Below are 14079 nucleotides of genomic sequence, written 5' to 3' on the forward strand. Positions count from 1 at the left end.
TTGATTATGGAAAATATCAGCTTGTTTATATGCTGGTGGCAATAATCCAAAAACAAAGAGGGAAAATATGATAATGCAGGAGACAGAAAGGATGTTGCTGGATGATGTCTTTGAACAAGCAGGAGGGGATGAGACTTAGTGCACACGTCCAGGGGTTGGCCTTCATTGTCCTTAGTAATGGGAGGGAATGCAAAGACAAAGAGCCTGTACTGGTGGACAGATGTAATAGTGGAGGTTTAAGACATTCGTTTTTGATTGTTTTTCTTTCCGATTAATGCTTCACAAATTTGCACATTATCCTTGTGCAGCAGCCATGCTAATCTCTGTATCATTCCAAAAATAGTATATGTGGCTGCCCAAACAAGCACAATCGCTTTTCTTTTTTTCAGGGAAAGAGGAAGTTGAGGGTTTGGTGGGGAAAGGAGGTGTTTCAAGTTTGAGGACAGAGGGGAGCTTATGAAATAGTCCACTTAAAAAATAAAGAATAGTGATTTGGACTTGGAGTTTAGAAAACTCGATTTTGACTCCCAGATTTTCCACTTATCAGGAGGGTAAAACAGTTTGTCTATACAACCTCTCAGGCGTTCAGTTTCTCTATGGATAAAATGGAGATACCTATATAGCCTACAGGAGATACCTACAGAATTTTTTTTGTATGAGGATTAAGTAAAAGAATAAATGTGAAAGAAAAGCATTTTGCAGTTATTTGTACTTGAAAAACAATTTTAACATTTGAATCCACTAATCAAGGACTTGCTTTGTAAGCATTGTCATGTGTTTTACATACATTATCTTATTTAATCCTCACATCGACCTCGAGAGGTGAGGAATTCTCATCCCATTTTACTTTGGGAGGTTGAGCTTCAGAAGCATTAAGAATCTTGCGCAAGGCTCAGAAGTTAGTAAGGAGGCAGAGAGGCAACCCAAACTAACATTCAAATCCAGGGCCCAGAACTATCCTTTTCCAAGGCAGATTTTCATTTTGATTAGCTAAAGTGTAGTAATTTATTGTTCTCTTGGAGCACGTTATAAGGGTTTTCTTGGTACTTTTTAGGGAACAAGAAAGCTTAGTTCATTTTGTTACTTAAAAGGTTAAAAGAGCCTCATATTTGAGCCACCTAATGTAATCAGGAGTTGAAGCAGAGAGGACTGATATGAGAGGTGCTGGTGCCAGATTTTTCAGGGGAAAAGTCTTTAACAAATATATTTTTAATTTTTTAGTTATATATATTTTTAAAGACTTTATTAATTTATTTATAGAGAGAGGGTAAGGAAAGAGTGGGAGAAACATCATTCTGAGGCTGATTCTCATTCAAGTCCCTCATGGGGGGACCTAGTCCACAACCCACGCATGTGCCCTGACCTGGAATTGAACCAGGAGAAACTTTGGTTCGCAGGCTGGCATTCAATCCACTGAGTTGTACTAGCCAAGGCTCTTCTTTCTTTCTTTTCTTTTCTTTTCAGATTATATTCATTTATTTTAGAGAGAGGGGAAGGGAGCAAGAGCGGGAGAGAAACATCGACCTGTGAAAGGCATCAATTGGTAGCTTCTCACACTCCTCCACCTGGGACCCGCCCGCAACCCAGGCATGATACAGAGATTAGCATGGCTGCTGCACAAGGATAATGTGCAAATTTGTGAAGCATTAATCAGAAAGAAAAACAATCAAAAACGAATGTCTTAAACCTCCACTATTACATCTGTCCACCAGTACAGGCTCTTTGTCTTTGCATTCCCTCCCATTACTAAGGACAATGAAGGCCAACCCCTGGACGTGTGCACTAAGTCTCATCCCCTCCTGCTTGTTCAAAGACATCATCTAGCAACATCTTTTTTTTTTCTCCTGCATTATCATCTTTTCACTCTTTTGGGGGGATTATTGTCACCAGCATATAAACCAGGAATCCAACAGCGACCTTTCAATCCGCAGGCTGGCGCTCAATCCACTGAGCCACACCTGTCAGGGCCAAAAATATATTTTCAAGTATTAAAAATACTTGTTCTACTTCCCAACTACATAAGCTGGTCGCGGGCACGCAGGCCTCTGAGCGACAAGACTACTGAGGTGTCAAGCCGCGAGGCGTAGGACAGAGGGAGGCCGGGCTCGCGGGGCAGAGCCTGAGTTGCGGGAGTTCGGAGTTCGTGCGGAGAGCGGTCTCCGGGCGCTGGGTAGGTGGGGAGGGACCGTCGAGCCTGATAGGGTGCCGTGGTGGTCCGCGGGGCGGAGGGGGGAGGGCTCCTCCGGGGGGCGGGTCTGCGGAGCGCCGACCTCTGCGGGCGCCGGGTGAGGCGGCTGCGGGCGCGTGCGCGTCGCTGCGCCGGGCGTTTCAAAAGCCTGGTTATCAGCACCCGCGCAGGCGGTGCGTGCGCGGCTCTCAGACGTGCGTGGCTCTCGGACCCGGCGCGGTTCAGCAGCTTCGCGGAACTCGTCCGCCCCACCTTCTGTGGAATTCGGACTCCCGCTCGACGCCCGCTCTCGCTCCTCACGCTTCGCCGGCCGTAGTTGCCATGGTTCACTTCTTGCACCCGGGCCTCTCTCCAGTGACCATCGTCCCTCCCGACGCTCAGAAGGATGCCCTGGGCCGCTGCGTGGTGCTGGTGAGCGCTGGGGCAGGGACGGGGACGCGACGCGGCGGGGCGCCGGGAGGGCGCAGCGGGTCGTCGGGGACCTTGCGAAGGCGTTTGTTGGGTCTTTGGGCTGACGCGGGGTAAAGTCTGAAGAGGCCGAGCCCCCGCAAGACCCCGTCGTTGTCCGGGAAGTGCAAACTTCAGGGGAGTTTTCTGCCCGGGGCGTCCGAGCCTCGGGGCGGGTCGCCGTGAGCTTGAGCAGGTGAGAGGCTCCGCGAGAGCGAGTCCGGTCTCCCGCGTGACCTTGGACGAGTCCCCTCCTCAGATCTTAAGACTCTCCTGTTGGCTGTAGCTGTTTCCCCGCGTGCGGTGAGCTTAGAGGTAAGTGCTGGGCCAGGCGTTAGGCCCGCCCCGCAGGGGACGGTGGTGCTTTGTGTCGAAATGAACCCAAATGCCCCAAACCCCGACGGTTTCCCCAGAGGTGGTGACCCCTCGGCCCCTACTAGCTAGAGTCATCTGGTGCGGGGACCGTCACCGGAAGACCCTCCTGAGACTGGCTGGGGGAACTGGAATTCTTTCAAGGTCACGGTGTTTTTAAAACACACATACACACGCACACAAAACCTGGAATACTTTTTAAACTAAACGTATTTCGAGCAAACTAAACTAAACTCCGAGCAAAATGCAAGACAAAAAGAGTATTTGGCGCCTATTGTTGTCTTAAGTAGTGTAGTATTTCTAAAGTAAATCCGATTATCTGCTCATGAACTTGAACTTGACATCAGGTATTATGTCAGACTCCACATTCTACCACAAACACCCCAAAACACATTCTTAGAACTAAACATCTAGTGATGGCTCAACCCAAAAATTAGTACAGAGGGAAGGAAATACTCTGGTTGAGGGTGTGCTTGATTTACTAGTGCCTTTTTTGCATTTAGAGAAACATCAATGTGTGAGAGGTAACACCGAATAGTTGTCCCCCACACGCCCTCAACTGGGAGCCAGGCGGGAAACCCAGGCATATGCTCTGGTCAGGAATCGAACCTGTGATCTGTCGGTTCTCAAGCTGGAGCCTAATCCACTAAGCCACACCAGCCAGGGCTAAACGCAAGATTCTTTTGAAGAAAGATAAGATCAGTTTATTTTGTAAGTCAGGTTCCATGTACGTTGATTTTCTTTGTAGGATTTCACATTTAGTTAATATTTTAAAGGTTTTATTTATTTTTAGATAGAGAAGAGAGGAAGAGAAACATCTATGTGGGAGATAAACATGTCCCACAACTCAGGCTCTCAGGCATGTGCCCTGGCGCACAGCGGAACTGACAACCTTTCGCTTTGTAGGATGTTGCCCAACCAGCTGAGCAATACTGGTTAAGAACTCAGTTTGGTAATATTTTGTTAAATGTTCTTACGTCTACGTTTATGAGGGAATTGCTCTTTAGAAATGCTCTGTTTGGTTTTAGTATCAGGATAATGCTGGTCTCAAAAAATGAATTGGGATGTGTTAGTTCCTATTAAATTTTGTTTTGAGTATGGAGGATTGGTGTTATTTATTACTTAAGTGTTACTAGAACTCACCAGGATGCCACTGAGAATTTTAATTTTTTTGGAGGGGAGGAAAGGTTTTTAATTATGTGTATTTCTTGGGGAAGAATTTAATTATATATTATATTTACAGAAGCATCAATTCATCAAGAAGGCATAACATTCCTAAATGTGTACACACTTACAGATTGCCAGTTTTTGTAGTTTGTCATTGAGGGAATTCGCCCATTTCAACCAGTTATCCAATTTATTGGCAAAATTGTTCAATTAGTTTATTATCCTTTAATGCTTATAGGATCTGTAATGATTCCATACTTTGTTCTGGCTTTGGTCATTTGTATTTTTTCTTTTTCTCTTGGTCTTGTACTGTATGTAGGGATTTAATAATAATGCTATTGATCTTTTGGCTTTGTTTTATATCCACTGCACATCTTTTAAAAAAATTTTCTTTATAATTCCTTTCTTATGCTTACTTTGGTTTTAACTTACTCTTCATTTTTTATAGTAGATACTTAGGTCATTTTTAAATATTTTTTTTGAGTATTTCGAGTTATACTTGTAGCTATACATATAGAGCTCTACATACTGCTTTCACACTGCTTTGCTTAACACCCATAAATTTTTATATATTGTTCAAAATACTTTTCTAAGTTTCATTATGGTTTCTTCTTTGACCCATGAGACATTTAGAAGAGTATTGCTTAATTTCCCAATAGTTGGATATTCTACAGATCTTTTTTTGATTTTTTAAAAATTATTTAATATTGGTCTTAAAATTTTTTTATTTTTCAGTTATAGTTTACATTCATTTTGTATCAGTTTTAGGTGTACAGCATAGTGGTTAGATAGTAATATCCTTTGCAAAGTGGTTCCTCCTAATATTTCAAGTACCCATCTGTCACCATACACATTGTCACTGTTGACTGTATTTCCTGTGCTGTACTTTATTATCTCCCTAGGACTATTTTGTGAGTATTCTTCATCTTTTTCATCCAGCCACTTAACTCCCCTCCCCTCCGGCAATCATCATTCTGTTCTTTGTATCTATGAGTCTGCTTCTATTTTGTCGTTTCATTTATTTTGCTCTTTAGATTCCACATATGGTATTTGTCTGTCTCTGACTTATTTCACTTAGTATAAAACTCTCTAGGTCCATCCATGCTGTCATAAGTGTGTTAATTGACTTTTTTTTTTCATTTTATTTATTTATCTTTAGAGGGGAAAGGAAGGAGATAGGGAGAGAAATATCAATGTATGGTTGCCTCTTGAGTGTCCCCTGCTGGGAACTGGCCTGCAACCCAGGCATGTGCCCTGACTGGGAATCGAACTGCGATACTCGGGACTTTTAAAAAAATCTTTATTATGTTTTTTCCATTACAATTTAGTCCCCTTATATCCCCCTACCCCCAGTTGACTTATAATGTTATTGTGTTGTCAGAGAACATATTCTGATTTCAACCCAGGTACATTTATTGAGATTGGTTTTATGGCTCAGATATCTGGGTACATATATACTTAAAAGGAATATGCCCTGGCTGGTATGGCTCAGTGGATTGATTGCCAGCCTGCAAACCAAAAGGTTGCTGGTTCAGTTCTCAGTCAGGGTACATACCTGGGTTGCAGGAACCCTGGTAGGGTGGCCAGGTCCCTGGTAGGGGGTGTGTGAGAGGCAACCACACACTGATGTTTCTCCCCCTCTCTTTATCCTTCCCTTTCCCTCTCTCTAAAAATAAATAAATAAAATCTTCAAAAAAAAGAGGAATCTGTTCTGCAATTGCGTAGAGTATCCTATGAATGTCAGGTCAAATTGGTTGATAATGTTTATATTCTTACCTGTTTGTATTAATTACTGAAGATGAGTATTCCAACTGTAATTATAGTTTTCTCTTTTCAGTTTCTGCTTCATAAATTTTGATCTGTTTTGACTTCATTTTTGTATGTGGTATTTGAAGTGGTTCCAGATTCATTTTCTTATGTGTATCTCTCCAGTTTTCTCACTACCATTTTTAAGAAACTGTTATTTTCTCATTGTGTATTTTTGCCTCTGCTTTATTAATTTTGAGAAAAGATTTTATTTTTTTTAGAGAGAGGAGAAGGGAGCTAGAAAGAGAGGGAGAGACAATGTGAGAGAGACATCGATCTGTTGCCTCTGGCATGTACCCGGACCAGGGACCAAACCTTCAATACAGGCATGTGCCCTGACAGGGAATCAAACCAGTAACCTTTTGCTTTGCAGGACGATGCCCAACCAACTGAGCCACATCTTTCAGGGTTGCTTCATGAATTTTGAAGCTGTTAGTTAAGTGTGTATACATTTAGGAATTGCATCTTAATTGACCCTTTTATCATTAAGACATCAATCTTTTTTTTTTTTTCACGCTCACCCTCTGAGGACATGCTTATTTTTAAAAAAGATTTATTTATTTTAGAGAGAGGGAGAGAAATCCATTTGAGAGAGAAACATTGATTGGTTGCCTCTACTAGGGATGGAATCCACAACCCAGGCGAGTACCCTGACTGGAAATAGAACCAGCAACCTTTTGTTTTGCAGGCCAGTGCAAAACAACTGAGCCACACTGGTCAGGGCTTCGTGCTTAATTGATTTTAGAGAGAGGGGAATGGAGGGAGAGAGAGAGAAAGAAACATTGATGTGAGAGAAGGGACCGTGCTTCCACCAACTGAGCCCCTCCAGTCCGACATCTATCGTGGTCTTTGGTAATCTTGCCCTGCAGCGTTCTTTTTCTGGCATTGACATAATCACCCAATCTTCCTTAGGATTAATGTTGAGTAACTTTGTAGTATTCTTTTTGTTTAAAGCATATCTCTTGTAAAAGCAGTCTTTTTAAAGTATGTTTTTAAAAATTTTATTTGCCCTGGCTGGTGTGGCTCAGTGGATTGAGCACGGGCCTGTGAACCAAACAACTGAGGTTCAGTTCCCAGTCAGGGCACGTGCCTGGGTTGTAGGCCGGTTCCCAGAAGGGTACGCATAAGAGGCAACCATAAATTGATATTTCTCTCCCTCTCTCCTTCTCTTCCCCTCTAAAGATAAATAAATTAAAAAAAATTAATTGATCTTCGAAAGAAAAGAATGGAAAAAAAGAGCAAACACCGATTTGTCATTTCACTTATTTATGCATTTATCGATTGAGTCTTATATGTGTTCTGACTCAGGGATTGAGCCTGCAACCTTGGCGTAATTGGGTGGACCCTCTAACCAACTGAGCTACCTACCCAGCCAGGGCTTACTTCTTTTAATACAGTCTGACAATTTGTGCATTTTATTTTTTAAAGTTCTTTTTTAAATATTTTATTTATTTGTTTTTAGAAAGAGGGGAAGGGAAGGAGAAAGAGTGGGAGAGAAACATCAATGTGTGGTACTTCTCGTGTCCCCTACTGGGGACCTGGACTGCAACCCAGGCATGTGCCCTGACTGGGAATCGAACCGGCAACCCTTTACTTCATAGGCCCATGCTCAATCCACTGAGCTATACTAGCCAGGGCTATTTTATTTTTTATATGCTTTTTAAACTGCTTTATTCAACATGTAATAAGCATTTTTCCATGCAATAGGTAAAACTCTCCTGCTGACACAAACTTATAAATTGGGCCAAAATACAGCATTCATTTAGAAGCTGGTAATATGAGACTCACAGGACACAAGTATCAGCAATAGATTTATAAGGAAGGTATGTCACAAATATGTAAGTTTAGGAAGCAGATGTGTCTTCCTGTTAACTATAGAGATTTTCAAAGCAGAAGACATGAGGTTTCTTAGGCATAAGACAAAACTCAGCTAGTGTAGCTCAGTGGATTGAGCATGGGCTGTGAACCAGAGGGTTGCCAGTTTGATTTCCCACTCAGGGCACATGCCTGGGTTGTGGGGTCAGGTCCCCAGTGGGGGTCACATGAGAGGCAACCACACAATGATGTATCCTTCTCTTTCCTTCCTCCCTTCCCCTCTCTAAAAATAAATAATATCTTTAAAAAAAAGAAAGACAAAACTCACTGTGATGGTAAAGGGAGTAGGGTGTCAGTGCTAAGTGCCTTTAGACTATGACTGAACTGCTTTCCCCTGAGCATTTGTGTCAGCCCTCTCAGCTCCTCCACCCTTTCTGTATTTGTTTTTAAAATCTATTTTATGGATTATGCTATTACAGTTCCATTTCTCTCCCTTTATTCCCCTCATCCCTGCACACCCCCTCCCACCTGTCTTCCCCTGCTTTAGTTCATGTCCATGGGTCGTACATATAAGTTCTTTGACTTCTGCATTCCTATACTATTCTTAACCCCCCCTGTCTATTTTGTACCTACCATTTATGCTACTTATTCTCTGTACCTTGTCCCCCTCTGTCCCTCCCACTCCTCCACTCTCCCTCCCACTCCCCCACTGATAACCTTCCATGTGATTTCCATTTCTGTGATTCTCTTCCTGTTCTAGTTGTTTGTTTGTTTATGTTTGGTTGTTAATAGCTGTGAGTTTATTGTCATTTTACTGTTCATAGTTTGGATCTTCTTTTTCTTAGATAAATCCCCTTAACATTTTATATAATAAGGGCTTGGTGATGATGAACTCCTTTAACCTGACCTTATCTGGGGAGCAGTTTATCTGCCCTTCCATTCTAAATGAAAGCTTTGCTGTATAGAGTAATCTTGGATGTAGGTCCTTGCCTTTCATGACTTGGAATACTTTCCAGCCCCTTTTTGCCTGCCAGGTTTCTTTTGAGAAATCAGCTGATAGTGTAATGGGAACTCTTTTGTAGGTAACTGTCCCCTTATCTCTTGCTGCTTTTAAGATTCTCTCCTTATCTCTGATCTCGGGTAACAGGTAACGGAATTATGGCGTCTCTTGGTGTTTGCTTCATTGCATCCAACTTCTTTGGGATTCTCTGAGGGCTCCTGGACTTTCTGAAAGTCCTTTGCCAGATTGGGGAAGTCCTCCTTCATTATTTATTTGGATAAGTTTTCAATTTCTTGGTCTTCCTCTTCTTGTTCTGGCATCCGTCTGATTCGGATATTGGAAAATTTAAAGTTGTCCTGGAGGTTCCTAAGCCTCTCATCATTTTTTGAATATTTGTTTCTTCGTTCTGTTCTGGTTGAATGTTTCTTTCTTCTGCTTCTTTATTTCACATAATGCAACCTTCATTGCTGCCTGCATCTTTTTTATGCTGTTGAAGTACCCAGTGAGTTCCTGGAGCATCCTGATAGCCAGTGTTTTGAACTGTGTATGTGATAGGTTGTCTATCTCTTCAATTGTTTAGTTGCATTTTTTCTGGAGCTTTGATCTGTTCTTTTGTTTGGGCCATTTAAAAAAAATTTTTTTTTTTGTCTCAGTGCTCTGTAGAAAGGGGTGGGGCCTTAGGTGTTCAGGGCGGGGCAACCCAGTTGCTGGGTTGATGCTATATGTGGGGGAGGGGTCAGAGAGGGAACAGTGCCCTTGCTATGTTCTCTGCTGGTTTTCAGTCATTTTCCCCAATTCTCACAATCAAACTGGGCCCTTCTGGTGCTGATTCCCGGGTGGGTGGGTTTGTGTATGTTCTAGGACCCTGTGGGTCTCTCCAGTGAACTCTCCTCGGAGGTGGGGTTTCTCTCACTGCTGCCTTGACCCCCACAAATGTTTTCAGTCAGAGGCTTTGAGGCTTTATTTCCCTGCGCTGGAACCTTAGATTGTGCTATCTCACTCCCTTGTTCCTCCCAGTTTATTTGCGCGTGAATGTGGGACTGCCCTGTCTGCAAGCCACCTGGTCTCTAGCTGCTGCCTTGCCTTGAGTCCTCGCCACCTGGCTGCCCATCTCCACCCCTCCTACCAGTGTGGGTGAATGTTTTTTCTTTAACTCCCTGGTTGTCCCACTTCCATATAGTTCAGTTTTCTGTCAGTTCTGGTTGTTTTTTATTTTTAAATTTGTTGCCCTTTTTTTGGTTGTGCAAGGAAGCACAGTGTGTCTATTTATGACTCCATCTTGGCCAGTTCTTTTCTGTATTCTTATATTTCATTATTGCCTGTGGCTCTCCAAGCCTCTTGAGTCCTGTCTGTGCTGCAGGATGGACTGCCTACATGTAACTGCCTATGATTTCCTCTAGGCACACAATATTCACCACCTTCCAAAGGGAGAGCCAAGGCCTGTCTTTTATTAGCATCTTACTCCTTTTCATTCTTTTGGGGTTTTTTTCCCCCAGTTTTTTTGGTTGGTGTTTTCCATGTTGAGATTTTTTATTGCTTCTTCCTCTTTGGGCACCATTACTCCTGGGCCTATCCTTGCTCTTTCCTTATCCTCCCAATTCCAGCCCCATACTCTGCTGGACATCTGCACCCACACACCTGCTCCCCCTTACCTCCTACTCTTGGGGCCCCCTTGCCCCTTACGCCCTCAGGGTCATTGGGAGTAGGAACCAAGAAGAATGGGAGCCATAGCCTGGTCTAAGCTGTGCCTTTTATATTAGAATGCATGTAACTATCAAAATAGTTGGTATAAGTCTCTCTGTTATTTGTATTCTGTTTGTCCTATTTGTTGTTGTGTTTCTTCCTTTCTTGATTTCTTTTTTTTTTTTTCAAGATTTTATTTGTTATTAGAGAAAGGGGAAATGAGGGATAGAGGGAGAGAAACATCAGTGTGGAAGGGAAACATTGATTGGTTTCCTCCTGCACGTCCCCAACTGGGGATCTGGCCTGCAACCCACGCATGTGCCCTGGCTGGGAATTGGATTGGTGACCCCTTGGTTCACAGGCTGATATTTAATCCACTGAGCCACACTAGCCATGCCTTTCTTGATTTCTTTTTAATTGAGTATTTTTAAAGTTCCATTTTATCTTACTAGTGCTGTTTCTTTCCTTTTCTTTCCTTCTTTATTGATCACTCAAAGATAGCAATTTTTAGAGTATAGCCTTAAAATCTCTGGGGTCCCTAAGACCTCATTATTTCCTTTTTAAGTCACGTATTGTAAAACTTGCAAGAATGTAAAAACAGTGCTGCTTTTGTCACTAAACTCTTGAATGTTATTTTTGAAAATTCAGCTTTTTTAAAAAACTGTCAACATGAGATTGGTCTTTTAACATTATTATTTCTAATAATTAATGTGTATGTTAAAGACTTAACAGTTTTTTTTTAAGATTTTATTTATTTATTCTTAGAGGGGAAGGGAAGGAGAGAGGGAGAGAAATATATATCAATGTATGGTTGCCTCTCATGTATTCTCTCTGCTGGGAACTGGCTTGTAACCCAGGCATTTGCCCTGACTGGGAATCGAACTACGATCCTTTGGTTTGCAGGCCCATGCTCAATCCACTGAGCTACTCCAGCCAGGGCTCTTTCTTCTTTTTTTTTTTTTTTTTTGTCTAGATCCCAAATACTCGCCTTGTTTCAGTTTTCTTCAGCTTAAAGAACATTGACCTTTTGTTTTTTATTTTTATTTTTTAAAAGATTTTATTTATTTTTAGACAGAGGGGAAGGGAGGGAGAAAGAGAGGGAGAGAAGTATCAATGTGTGGATGCCTTTCCCTCACCCCCTGCTGGGCACCTGGCTGGCAACTGAGGCATGTGCCCTGATAGGAATCAACCAACGACCTTTTGGTTCACCGGCCGGCACCCAATCTACTGAGCCACACCAGCTGGGGCTGAACTTTTCTTATAGTGTAAATATGCTGATGAAAATTTGTCTATACTTTTGACTTTTTTTAAAGAAGCAATCAGTTTGTTTTATTCTTTGTATCCCATGAATTAACTGTGTAATTAAATAAATGTTAAACAATAAAACAGTTTTATAGATTCCATGTATAGGATATTATCTTTTATGACCGTTACTTCCTAAAATATTTTTTCTTTCCTAATACTTCCTCTCTTTGGTATTTCAATTGCACATTTTTATTAGATTGCCCCCTGGGACTTGATGCTTCTCTTCATTTTTTTGTTTCTGCTTAGTGTTTTTTGTTGTTGTTTTTTTGCATTACCTTTAACTTCACTGACCTCTAAGTTTGTGGTGTCTAATTTTTGAAAACGTTATGTATTATTTATTTTAGACTATATTTTTCATCTTTAGAAGTTCTCTTCGGGTGTTTTTCAGATCTTCCATTTCTCTGTTGAGATTCCATATTTATCAGCCTTCTTATATTTATGTTCTCCTTTATACTAATGAATTGCAGTATTTGTTTTAATGTTCTTCTCTGCCAATTATATCATTTCAGTTATTTCTGGGTCTGTTGCTATTGAATGATTTGTTTTTCCTCCTGCTTCTTACCATGTCTGATATTTTATTGTAAGCCATGCTACCTTGAGTGTCTAGATTTTTGTCGTCTTCCTGAGTAGGGCCTATATTTGATGTTTTAATAATGCTTTTGTAAGTTTTTAAAATTTTGATTTTCCAATTGTTGGTTGCATATAGAAATAGTTTTCTGTTTTGCTTTTTTACCTTTGCCCAATAAAAAACATTAATCAGGAGAGTTACATATTTTAGAAATGATGAATCTAGACTCTGGGTAGAGATGCATTAGAAAAGGATTAGGAGCAAAAGTAGAGAAACTAATTTGCAGTTTTTCAGTATTCTAGGTAGTGATTTGGATTAGGAACTGCTAGTAGAGCTAGAAAGAAAGTAATGGATTAGAAATTTATTTGGGAGGTTTAACAGTCATACTTGCAGCAGGAAACAGATGTCATATTCAGAATACAGATGACTCAACAATAGCTAAATTATGGATTACTTATAAGATAATAAGGATGGGGTATATAAAAACACAATAATGTATTACTCCATGTCCAGTAACACCAGCTATTGTCTGCCACCCCTACACACAGAAGACCTACCAGCAGGACTTAGTCCATTCGGGCTGCTATAACAAAAATACTGTAGGCTGGGTGACTTTTAAACAAGAAAAATGTATCACAGTTCTGGGAGCTAGGATGTTCAAGATCAAGATGCTGGCAGATTTTGTGTCCGGCAGATTTGGGCAGATGTGGTGTGTGGTGAGAGCTTTCTTCCTGGTTCATAGATATCTTTTTGCTGTGTTCTCATGTGGCAGATGGGCCAACAGAGCTCTCTAAGGTTTCTTTTATAAGGACACTAATTTCAATCAAGAGGGTTCCACCTTCTTTACTGAACTCACTCCCTAGAGGTTCCTACCTCCAAATACTGTCAAATTGGGGTTAGATTTTAACGTAAGATTTTTGGAGGAACACAAAAACATTTAGTCTAACAAGGAGATGGGGCTAATTTTAAAGGAGTGCTTGGGAGGGACTCAGCCAGCCCAAGGTAGCCTTAAAGGGAGAAAGCTGAGGAAATCATTTGCAATGCATTGAATTATGTCATTATTTGGAGATAGGGTCTTTGCAAATACAGGGTGGGCAGTAGGTTTACAGTTGTGATACAAATAAATAATACAATAATTAGTAAATAATAATAAATGCTGCATTTCGCGTACTCACAAATATAAACCTACTGTTGCCCATTCCTGTGTGTGTGTGTGTGTGTGTGTGTGTGTGTATCTACCTACCTAACATGGGCTAATGGAGGCTGGCTGTACTTAAGTGAAATGGTAGATCTAAAAAAGTCTGTTTGGTCCTGGCTGGTGTGGCTCAGTGGATTAAATGCCAGCCTGCAAACCAAAGGGTTGCCAGTTCGATTCCCAGTCAGGGCATATTCATGGGTTGTGGGCCGAATCCCCAGTAGGGATGCATGAGAGGCAACCACACGTTGATGTTTCTTTCCCTCCCTTTCTTCCTCCCTTCCCCTCTGTCTAAAAATAAATGAATAAAATATTAAAAAATAAATAAGTCTGTTTATGGGAAAGGGAAACAAGGAACCTTGACAGTTTTGGTTTGGATTTTGAATGAGAAAAAAATGTGTCCTAAAAATTTGTTATCGTAGGCCTGTTCTCACACAAAGTCAGAGTTTTAGTTGACATTTATTTCTTGGTTGGTTCTGGAAATTTGTAGCTGAGAAATTTTCGAAGTGATTCCTGGCAATGCCCTGGGGTAG

General features: G+C 41.4%; 1 protein-coding gene and 1 non-coding gene across 2 annotated transcripts in view; one reads left to right on the forward strand and one right to left on the reverse strand.

The window, feature by feature from the left end:
* Positions 1-263: 263 nt before the first annotated feature.
* LOC119058867 (U6 spliceosomal RNA) lies at positions 264-368 on the reverse strand. The gene has a single exon (XR_005084333.1). It is a non-coding gene; the product is annotated as a U6 spliceosomal RNA (small nuclear RNA).
* A 2141-nt stretch (positions 369-2509) lies between these two features.
* ZYG11A (zyg-11 family member A, cell cycle regulator) overlaps positions 2510-14079 on the forward strand; it is a 55212-nt gene continuing 43642 nt past the window's right edge. The window contains exon 1 of the mRNA XM_037158333.2: positions 2510-2599. Within this exon, the coding sequence (XP_037014228.2) occupies positions 2510-2599 (90 nt within the window). The remainder of the gene's footprint in view (positions 2600-14079) is intronic.

This window comes from Artibeus jamaicensis, unplaced genomic scaffold (genome assembly GCF_021234435.1).
Source record: "Artibeus jamaicensis isolate MK-2021 breed Jamaican fruit bat unplaced genomic scaffold, CSHL_Jam_final scaffold_1019, whole genome shotgun sequence".
Lineage (NCBI taxonomy): Eukaryota > Metazoa > Chordata > Mammalia > Chiroptera > Phyllostomidae > Artibeus > Artibeus jamaicensis.